The following is a 12115-nucleotide window of genomic DNA, read 5'->3' as shown; positions in this document are numbered from 1 at the left end:
TTTTGGTAAAGTGTTTTGATGGACGAAAGTTTTTGTTTTATGAGGTCACATTTATTGATTTAGTATTTCACTGTTTATACTTTTATTATTATTATTTTATACTGGTTTACTTACAAAGTTTATAAAGTTCGTATACATTGTTCTCCACACTGGATATTTCCCCTTTCCTTTACTCACACTACCTCCACCTATCAAACTGTGTGACCCCATGATTAAGACCTTCCCTCCCCTCCTTAGATCCTCCCACTCAATCTACAATAATGGTCTTATACATTATTTGTCTTTATGAGACTGAGTTCACTTAGCTCTCCAGTTCCTTCCATGTTAGGTAGTAAATTACAAAATTATTGCTCTTACATGCTGCATAGTATTCAATCATGTGAATGCACCATAATTTTTCAATCCATTCCATTATATTTGGGCATCTGGGCTATTTCCATGTTCTTGCTGTAGTGAATGATGCTGCTATGAATATCGGTGTACAAGTCTCTGAAAGTTCTGACAATTGCATTTCTGAAAGTCCTAAAATTTCTAGAAAATGTCAACACTTCTACAACAAAAAGACTAATCTTTTTTTTTTTAATGGACATACAACATGAACAGACAATTAGCCAAAGAAAACATTTAGGGGCCAACATATGCATGAAGAGATGTTCAGGATTATTAGCCATTTAAAAGATGAAAATCCTAACCAGAAAGCTAAAATCTCACAGCAGCAATAGCAGAAGAAATTAAAAAAGTAAGTAACATCAAATGCTGGAGAGAACAAGAAGAGATAGGCTATCCCATATAATGCTGGTAGGATTGTAAGATGGTCTAACTACTATGGAGAACAGTATGAACAGTGCTTCTTTAAAAAATTAGGATAAATTATGTATACTGCATTGAAACAGATGAGGGAAAGAACAGCTTAAAAGCAATATATTACAGGGAATTATGATTATCATAAGAGTCTGGAATGAAGGTTGCAGAGTGGAGTATACTCAGGTGGGGGTCAGGGGTTGTGGAGGGATTGTACACCAATGAAGGAATTTTTCTTTTACTTTTCAAAGAGAAGAGCGAACTGGGTGTGTGTGTGGGGGGGGGGTTGGTGGAGAGAAAAGTGCAACAAGGAATGAATGGAAATCCAAAATCTCTGTAAATGTTCATTGAAATTAATAAAAAAAATAGCAATAAAGATAGTATATAATCCAGGAACCTCACTGAGACTATCCCAGAAAAAATAAACCTATGACATGAATAGATATATCTGCATCCACATAAATACAGGACTATTCACAATAGCAAAAATTATGAAAACAAATCAAGTAGGTATCATTCAACAGATGAATGGATATGGTACGGCAAAATACACAATAGGATATTATGCAGTTCTGGGAGCTTCTGATCACCTCTAGGGAAGAAGCTGTGCTGCAACCTCAAACACACACAGTTTTCATTTCCTTCCTGCTCCAGAGAATGATGGGCCATCTTCTCCCATGCAATTATTGTCTCTGAAAACCTTCTGGAGGGTCAGCTGTGGATTGGTTCTGACTCAACACCAACAACAATATACCATGAACTGCCAAGAGACTAAGCAGGTCTGTCCTGGTAAGGGTTGCTCGTTTGAGGCAAAGATTTTAAAACTTCATCTCACATACATTGGGCATGTTGTCAGGAGGGGTCAGTCCTTGGATAGGACATCATGTGTGGAAGAGTAGAGGTTCAGCACAGGAGAGGAAGACCTTGAATGAGATGGACAAACATAGTCACTGTGGCAAGGAGGACAGGTATGTCAGGGTCAGTTAGGTTGGCTCAGCATAGGACAAGGTTCAGAGCCATTATGAGTTATAGTTGACTCAATGGCACAACACAACAACATAAGAGAGATATTACAAGTGGCTGGCTTTTAAAAATTATATTTTAACCTCTTGGGAAATCAGTTGTCTGAATTCAGGGTGCCAACTCTAGGAAAAGTCTTTCCCTTTCTTTGCCTCCTAACTCTAGAAGTTCCCAGTGCAGAAATCTAGGTCCAAGGATACACCCAATTTTGTTTCTACTTTCTTGGTAGTACTGAGGTTCTCTTCTTTCTGTTTATTTCTTTCCAAATTTATCTCTTTTAAGAAAAATATTATATAGACCACACACCAGATACACTCCCCTTATACATGAGAGATGTGTCTTAATTAAAAGGGTTACAGCTCAGTTTTATTCCCTTAATGATTCACTAATCACATCTCAGATTGTATCACAAGGATGATTATATCATTACAAAATTATCTCTTATCTTGAAGCATTAACATTACAGAGGTTAGGATTTAAAAACATAGGATAATTAGGGACTAGCCAAATTGGCACATGTTTATAGGGACATAATTCAATTCATGACAAAAGAGGAAGCAAACACAATATAACCAAGGCTAAGGAAGACAATGGGAGATGTTCACAAGTTACAGGCAGCAATATTAAATACTGGTATATACAGAATATTGTAAATATTCTGTATATACTGCAAATAATACATGCAATATATTATATTATAATATATATTATTACATGTTATATGTAATAGTTTATACTGTAAATAATAGCTTACAATTTGATAAGATATGGGACCATACTCATGAGTACAGGTTTGGCAGAAACTATTTCTTCATATACATGTGTTGTTGTTATTGTTAGGTGCTGGTGAGTGCTGGTTAAGTGAGGCTCATATTGACCCTATGAACAGCATATCTGAACCCTATCCTATCCTGTGTCATCTTTATAATTTCTGACATAGTTGAGTCAAGTGCTGCAGTCACTGTTTCAATCCCTCTACTTGAGGGTCTTCCTCTCTTTCAACATGAATCCACTATTCCAAGCACGATGTATCTCCCCAAGGAACAGCCTATCTTAGCAATATGCCTAAAGTATGTGAAAAAAAAAACCAAAAAAAACAACTTTACTACTTCCAAGGAGCATTCAAGCTGCATCTTCACCAAGGCACATCTGTTTGTTCTCTTGCCAGTCCATGAAATATTTAGTCCTCTTCTCCAACATCACAACTCAAAGGCATCAAAGCTTCTCTGTCATCCTTATTCACTGTATATTACTTAGATGCATGGCAAGTGACTGATTAAGATGCACCTTAGTCCTCAAACTAACATCATTGCTCCGTAGTAAATTGAAAAGGTGCCTCACGGCAGACTTTCCCAGAACAGTAAGTCTCCTGATCACCTGGCTGTTGGTATCAAGTGTACTGATTGTGGATCCAAGTAAGATAAAGTTGACAGTTTAAATCTTTTCTTCATCTATTATGATGTTGCCTATTAGTGTAATGGTTATAACTTGTTTTCTTGACACTGAGATGCAATTCATAATGAAGGCTGTGATCTTTGATCTTCTAGTCAGTACTTCAAGTCTTCCTCACAAGTAAGATTGTGTCATCTGTATAACGAAGGTTATTGATGAGTCTTCCTCCAATCTGATGCTGCATTCCTCCTCATAGAATCTAGCTTCTCAAGTAATTTGTTCAGCATACAGAATGACTATATATGGAAAGAGGATACAACTTTGACACTCACCTTTCCTGATTTAAATTATGTAATGTTCCCTTGTTCTGTTTGGACAATAGCCTGTTGATCTAGATATAGGTTTAGCATGGGCACAATAAAGTGTTGTGGAATTCTCACTCAATGTTAGCCACAATCAAACACCTTTACAAAGTCAATAAAGTATTAATAGATATCCTTCTGTTAGTCTTTGCTTTTAGCCAGGATCCATCTGACATCAGCAGTGACATCCCTGGTGTGGAGGCCTTTTCTAAATCCAGCTTGAACTTCCCACTATTCTCTGTGTAGGCACTATTCTAGCCAATTTTTAGTGATCTTCAGCAGTATTTTTTCTGAATGTGATGTTAAGGCTATTGTTTGATAGCTTCCACATTCTGTTGGATCATCTTTCTTAGGAATAAGAACAAATATGCTTCTCTTCTAGTCAGTTGGCCAGGTAATTATCTTCCACATTTCCTGGCACAGAGACCATAAAATGTTTACCTGTACAAATGTAGGTCTTGCAAATACAAGTATGTAGAACATATAGAGGCAAAATTATAATAACTATTGACCATAAGAAAATACTTTGAAGGACTGTATTTTGGGGAGTGGGGATTTAGAAACATGCTCTAAGGATAAATCTATGATAACTGACAAAAAATTAGCTCATAAAGAATGTTTTACATCTTACTTCATGAATAGTGACTTGGATCTTAAAAACTTGAGAATGCCATGGAAAGAATTTTCACAGAGTAAGATATTTGAATGCAAACAGACACATGAAGAAATACTCCAAATCACTGGCAATAAGAGAAATGCATATCAAAACCACAATGAGTTACCACCTAACTCCAGTAACAGTAGCAAAGTTCATAAGGGCAGCAAGTAATAAATGTTGGAGAGGATGTGGTGAGAAAGGAACTCTCATACATTGTCGGTGGGATTGTAAACTGGTACAGTCAAGCATTTCCTCAGAAAGCTGAACATAGAAATTCCACATGATCCAGCTATTCCACTGCTTGGAATATACCCTGAGAAAATTAGAACTGAGGTACAAGTGATGACTTGTATACCAATGTTCATAGCAGCATTATTCACCATTGCAAGAATATGGAAACAGGATTAATGTCATTGCTGTTTTGTATCATCGAGTCAGAACCTACCTGTAGTTTTAGGTTTTAAGTCAGAAGAACTAATGCCCAGAAACCCTTCCTGAACAGACTAGGAGAAAAATACAGAACAAAATTCAGAATCGTAAGACAGACACAATTCACTGGTGGTATACTCAAGACTAAGGCCTTTAGACATCTTTTAGACTTGGGCCTAAACACACTCCCAGAAATCTTCTTTCCGCCAAACAATAGACTTATACATTGAATAATAAAAGCCATGAAGAATGTAACATGCCCTTCAAAACAATCAACCATATGAGATTAAAAGGGAAACATCTGTCCAAAAACAAGTTCAGAAGAGAAGAAGGGGCCAGAAATATGGACTAATGGAAATGAGAGACCCAGGGGAAGAAGTTAAAAGAATGCTGCCACTATTAAGGGGATTGTAAGTAATGTTATAAAAGAAAATATGTATAGATTCTTGAATGAGGAACTCATTTAATCAGTATATTTACACCCAATAAAATTGCATACAATTATATATGTTCTTGTGCACTGTAGAGTTGCAACCAACCCATAGCTGACCCTCCAGCAGGTTTTCAGAGGCAGTTAATCACATAGGAGGAGATTTCCCATCCTTCTCTGGTGAAGCAGCTGGTAGGCTCGAACTGCATGCCTTTGGGATTGCAGTAGAGCTTCTTGTTACTAGACCACCAGAGTGCCACATATATAATCTGCATAAAGGCAGAATATTGATAAAATAAGAGATAGTATATACAAACAAAGAGAGTCCTGGTGTCATGTCTATAGGGAATTATGCTGCTAACCTAAACCCTGAGGTGGTGTCTCTCTGTATTTGAATTAATCAGTAATTCTGCAGAAGAATGATGGGACATTTCATGTCCAGTGTACAGCTTCAGAAATACAATGGACATTACATGGAGAGCTGGGGAGGAACACAGGGAGAAAATGTGCAACAATGTGAAAAAAACAACAAAACAAAACAAAAAAACCTGGGTATAGTTCCCTAATCATACACACCCTCCTCTCTAGACAAACCTGTTTGTTCTCCAAGCAATCCACAGTATATTCAATACTCTTCTCCAGCACCACAGCTCAAAAGCATCAATTCTCCATCTATCATCCCTAGTTACTGTCCAGCTCTCCTGACTTGTAAACATAATAAAAGCAATCCATTCCCAAGTGGAATTATGACCACTAGTATAAAAATTATAGTTTACAACCCATTTGTTGGGGTACATAATTCAAATGGTAATAAATCATATAATGAGGATTCTAAATTAATGAATAAATACTTAACATAAACCAAAACATTATTGCTTTTGACTCAGTTCTGATCCGTAAGGACCTTACATCTGAGTTCCAAAGTTGCACTACCAAACCCAAAGGCATGTGTTTTACAACAACCAGCAACTCCACAAAAAAGATAGGAAATCATCTCTTGTGAGATTTCAGCCGCTGAAAACCCACTGGAGTGTCAACTATGAGTTGGTTACAACTGGATGGTACATAACAACAAAAACAAAAAATATATCAATAAAAGGAAATTCTTCATCTTTTCTCTCCCACAAAACCTGTAGTCAATAGCACAACTACATTTATGCCATAATATAGTCACTTTGAAAATTAAAAGACTCAACAATAAAATACAGTTAGAATTAAAAGACAAATTGATTTTGGTTATGTTTTTAATTATTTCTAAAAATAAGTTTTTTTTATCAGAGAAAACAGTTAAAATACAGAATGCTTATGATGTTAAATGTATATAACTCAAAATAGTATGTATTTTGGAAGACAGTGTTTAAAATTAAACATATGAAAGCACACTAAACACATTACAATTTCAAAACAAGGAAGACTAATTTAGGTAGCAAATCTGGAAATTAATGAACAATATCCCTAATACCAGCATGTGAAATCTTGCTGATAACTATCCAAAAAATGTTAAAACAACATATTGACTGAGAATTGTCAGAAGTTCAAGCAAGATTATAAGAGGTTATGGCACCAGGGATATCATTGCTATTGTCAGATGGACCTTGGCTGAAAGTAGAAAATACGATAAGGATGGCATGTCAATTTGTGTTTTATTGACTATACAAATACTTAAGAGTGTGTGGATCTTAACAAACAGTGAATATTAAGAAGAATCCCAGAAGACTTAATTGTTTTCATGTAAAACCTCTATCTAGACCAAGAAAGTGTTGTTCAAACAAGCAAAGGAACACTGCAAGGAAGATATGCTTCAGACTTGGACCCTTTCTCCATGCCTGGCAATGAGTTTGGTTAGGAGATTATTCAAGAAGCTGGACTTTAAGAAAAAGAATGTGGAAATCAGGATTAGAGGAAGAGTCATCAACAATGCGTCTTACACAGATAACATAACCTTGCTTGCTAAAAGCAAAGGGGTCTTGAAGCTCTTACTGCAGAAGACAAAAGTGGTACAACCTTTAAAATGAATAGCACCTCAATACCAAGAAAACAAAAATGGCACTATACCGTCAATTGGCCAAAAGGTATCTATGATGATAGGTAGAGAAAAGATCAAACTTGCCCACAATTTTTTCTTGCTAGGATCCACAATCAACAGTCCAGAAAAGATTAGTTGCTTTGGGAAAATGGAGGACGTCTCCAAAGTGTTAAAGAACAATGTCAGTTTAAAGCTACAGTACACTTAATCCAAGCCATAATCTTTTCAATTACTTGTTGTGCATCTGGAAGTGGGACAATGAATAAGAATGAATGTCTTTGACCTGCAGAGAAGAGTACTAACTAGCCCATGGACTGACAAAAGAACAAACAAATATGTCTTGATGAAAATGCAAACAAGGTGCTCTTTAGAGGCAAGGATGGTGAAATTCCATATCATTTACTTTGGGTATGTTGTTTCCAACCCTTGGAAAGATACCATCCTTGGAAAGGTGAAGGGTCAGCAAAAGAAAGGAAGACCCTCACAAAGACGGATCATCACAGTGACGGTATCAATGGGCTCGAATATATCAGAAATTATGAGGCTGGTACAGAATAAGGGAAAATTCAGAGAAGTTGTTCATAGGGTCACTAGAAATTAGAACTGACTGGATGAGCTGGTCTCATTTAGGGTGAAAATGAGTTTTACTTAGCATGATATGTCGAATTTAATTATTGAACACTGGGATTTTAATATTATAAAACATTATCATTATATTTTATTTAGAATGTATCTTAGGAGATAAGAATAGATAATTAAGTAAAAAATGAAAACTTAGGAAAAACATTATTTCCATATTCAGAAAATTCAGAATAGCAGATAAAATATAAGCAAGCACATAAAAGTATACAGTGGAAAAAGAAAAGAACTTGAAAAGCCTAGTCTTTCAAACACTCCAATTTTGAAATTTATATAGTTTTAGTATCTCAGACCAACATATTTTCAGATTTTAACTCATAATGAGTATTAAATAAACATAAGATGGAAAAGATACTCAAAACTTTAAAAAGTTGATGTTGAATCATAGCATAATAAAATGTTAGCTCTACATTTTAAGAAAAGCAAAGCCCCCATCATTCACGCTGGCAAAAACTTGTCTTTGCATAAGCCACTTCTGTTCCCACCATTATAAAACCAATGACTTTGGAAAGGGAAGAAAACACAGAATGACGTGCACAGTAGCACACACCACGTTATTGCAGCTGGATAGAGAATATGTCACTAATGACTTTCTTTCTACCCGTCAGTTATAAGTTGCTTCTTTTCTCCAAAATAGCAAATGGCCTTTATGAGCACAAACCAGAAGCAGTTAAATTCAAAATAATATCCAATTTCCACTTGATTTTGACACTATATTAGTTAACAGAATAAGTCATTAATTATTCACTGGAAAAGAGATGACTTATTTTTCTCTTAGTTTGAGTTAAACATAACACCCCTGAATACCAGGAAACTTTTGAATAAATTCAAAATAGGATTTTTCTCTGATAAACCAAATTCTTTGCCACAGTGCTGAGTCTATGAGTCTGACTCATAGTAAACCTACTGGACAAAACAGAACTGCCCCATTAGGGTTTCCAAAAGTAAATCTTTAGGGAAGTAGCCTGCAACATCTTTCTAGGTTTAAAGCACTGACCAGTCTTTTAGTTAGCATCTGAGTACTTTCACTATTGTGTCACCAGGGTCTCTTTTCATCAGATAACTGCAAAATTTTAATTTTAAATTAAATATTGTTGTGTGCTTCCAAGTCAGAACTGACTGACAGTTGACCCCTCAAGTGGGTTTTCAGAGGCTGTAAATCTCACAGAAGGATTACCCATCCTTCTCCCATGAAGCAGTTAATGGATTTGAACCATGTGCCTTTAAACTGGTAGCACAATCCCTACAACTAGATCCATAATAAAATATTAAGAATCACCTAAAACTGAACATAATTAAGTTCTGAAATGGCTAGTGTAAGTTATACTGGATTTCATTCATGCTACAAACAACTAGGAATAAAAGAATTATTATCTTCATAAAGGAATCAGCAAGAGAGAGCATGGTGAGGTAAGAAGTCTCGCTTCCTGACTGACAAAGTAACTTAAAACTAGAATGGATGGAGAATGCATTTTAAAAACATGTTTCCAAGTAGAAATACTAAATACATCTTCAAAAATGCCAACACTCATCAAAGTCGAAGATTGTGGAATATTAAAGTACATGATTCTGTTTGAGATTGATCAACCTGTCTTCCTAAAGTAACATTACTAACCATTACAAAAACCAAAGCTTATGTTCCAGTGTTTTCTTGAGTTACAGGTAATACTTCTAAAAGCTTGATATGTATTAACTCCTTACTGAAAATATGAGATAGATACTGTTGTGGGGTTTTTGGTTTTGTTTTGTTTTTTGTTTAGTTGGTTTTTTGTTTGCTTGTTTGTTTCCCTTATTCACTGTTGGTGGGAGTGTAAAATGGTGCAACCACTGTGGAAGGCGGTATGGCACTTTCTCAAAAATGTTGCAAACAGAGAACCATTTGACCCAGGAATTCCATGACTGGGAATATACCCCAAAGAGACATAACTGGCATCCAAGCAGATATAAGCACATCCATGTTTATTGTGGCTTTGTTCACAATAGCAAGGAGTTGGAAATAACCTAAGTGCCCATCAACAAATGAATGGAATACTATGCTGCACTGAAAAACAAGGAACTCATGCAATATTATTCAAAATGGGTGACCCTGGAGGACATTATGCTGAGTGAAGTATCTCAGTCACAGAAGGTGGCATTGCACTGCATGGTGCCATTGTTGTAAAACAGGACTGACCTCCAGGTTGGGGGGGATACTGAGAAAGATGGGTTCAATAATGTATACTACATTGAAACAGATGAGGGAGGGATAAAACTGTTTAAGAGGGATATGTTATATGGCACTTTTGTCATGACTGGAGACCAGAGTGAATTCTGTATAGTGAAGTGGACCTGGGAGAAGGGATTGTAAAACATTGAAAGAATTTTTCTTTTACTTTTCCAAGAGGGTAGTATACTAATGGGGAGGGTTGAGAGGGGAGAAAAGTGCAACAGTGAATGAATGGAAATCCAAAGTCTCTGTAAATTTTCATTGAAATTAATAATACATTTTAAAAAATTTAAAAAGAAGAGATAGATACTGTTATAATCATCAATTTAAAGGTTAGGAATTTGAAGTTATAGAAAAGTTAAGTGACTAGCTCAAACTTACTCATCTAAGAAAGTGTAAGAGTTTACAGTGGCATCCACTCCCTTAAACAACATGCCTCTGGAAACTCTATGAACTTTGAGAAAAGACGATAGTTATAGAAAGGCTTCAGGTCTTTTGTTCATAGGGTCAATATGAGTCATGGTTGACTCAACAGCAATCAACCATAACAACAAGAAAGAAGATTTAGAGTGCTCCCATGAGTCCTTATATACAGCATAATATCATATCTTATGAATTATTTTTAATTGGGTGCTACAGTTCACCTTTTTTGGTCAGAAGAAATAAAAATTAATGAATTTCTAAATTATTATCATTATTTTGAAGATAAAGAACTAAGACCACATTGCTATCCATGTTTTGACAGAATATCTTATTCTTCTGCATAATTCTACTTAGTAAACTAATAAAGCAGTTTATCCTATAAATGATATGTTTAAAGACTAATAGAGAAATGGTGGATTTTCATTATGTACATGCATATTAGAAAGAGTAAAATTTCAAACACACTGTACATTTATCCTCCATATATAAACAAGTGCTGAGGTAAGAATTTAGTGTTAAAGTGCAGAAGACCAGCAGGTATTCAACTATTCAAAAACAATATCTTTGTATTGACATGTTTGATATTTTGTAGATTATACCTTTAATTTCTCCAAGAAGTTCACTCGTATTTAATCTTTCCATTTTTTCCTTCCAATCTTTCGAAAGTAGTTTTTCCATGCAGGAGGAATCTGTTAAGATACAAAACATATGTACATTACATATTTTTAAAATATATGGGGACAATGACAAGGAGGGTTAGAAGGAGAATTGATGCTTTTGAAATTTGGTGTTGGAAAAGAGTGTTGAGGGTATCATGGACTGCTAAGAAAACAAACAGATTCATCCTAGAGAGGGTTAAACCGGGCTGCTCCTTGGAGGCAAGGATTCTGAGGCTTCGTCTGACATACTTCGGACAGGTTGTAAGGAGGAACCGGTCCTTGGAGAAGGACATCATGCTTGGGAGGTTGGAGGGCAGGTGCAGGAGGGGAAGGCCCTCTGGGAGGTGGATTGATTTGGTGACTGGGCAATCAGGATGTTTGTCAGAGACAATGAGATTGGCACAGGACAGAGCAGTTTAGAGCTGTTGTTCATAGGGTCGCTATGAGTCGCAAGCGACTCGATGGCACATAACAACAACAATGCAAATATATTTTTAAACAGATTATTATATCATAAAATGTTTTCCAAAATAGTTAAGCTAGATGTTTTGCAAATAAAAAATGCCAGTTTATTTAAAAGAAAATTATGCCACCTAAAATATTTTTTAAAAAATAGAGTGATAACTCAAAATTTACTGCTGTTAACAGTTGTCAATAATTGACCCTTCACCAAATTTTTAGAGGTTGTGAATTACACAGGAGAAAACTGTCCATCTTTCTCCCACAAGATGCTAGCCAATTTGAACCCACAAAGAAGTGCTGCCTTTGCATTAGCACCACAGCTCTCTATAGGCTATCAGAACCCCCTGTTTTAATGACAGAGGATGTTGTCGGTGTTATGTGCTGTCCAGTTGCCGGAAATTTATAGAGACCTTATATACAGCCTTCCCTGCCCTAAGCCAGTCTCACTGATTCAGATACCCCAACCCCCATTGCCCCAGTTACTGTATCAATCCATCTCATCTGGGGTCTTCCTCTCCTATGCTATCCCTCTAACCTTCCAAGTATGATGTCCTTCTCTAAGGACTGGTCCCTTCTGCCCACATGCCCAAATCACTGTGTCCAATTTG

The 12115-nt window shown here is 36.0% G+C and overlaps 1 protein-coding gene across 3 annotated transcripts in view; it reads right to left on the bottom strand.

Annotated features, from left to right (window-relative positions):
• Window positions 1–12115, bottom strand: part of SOX6 (SRY (sex determining region Y)-box 6) — a 704108-nt gene that overhangs the window by 313738 nt on the left and 378255 nt on the right. For all 3 annotated transcript variants that reach the window (XM_006892046.1, XM_006892045.1, XM_006892047.1), the window contains one exon: window positions 10986–11075. In XM_006892046.1, coding sequence (XP_006892108.1) covers window positions 10986–11075 — 90 coding nt within the window. The remainder of the gene's footprint in view (window positions 1–10985; window positions 11076–12115) is intronic.

The sequence above is a fragment of the Elephantulus edwardii genome, unplaced genomic scaffold (assembly GCF_000299155.1).
Source record: "Elephantulus edwardii isolate Elephantulus edwardi_28Jun2011 unplaced genomic scaffold, EleEdw1.0 scaffold00109, whole genome shotgun sequence".
In the NCBI taxonomy this organism is placed as follows: domain Eukaryota; kingdom Metazoa; phylum Chordata; class Mammalia; order Macroscelidea; family Macroscelididae; genus Elephantulus; species Elephantulus edwardii.
This window is presented reverse-complemented; position numbering and strand designations above follow the sequence as displayed.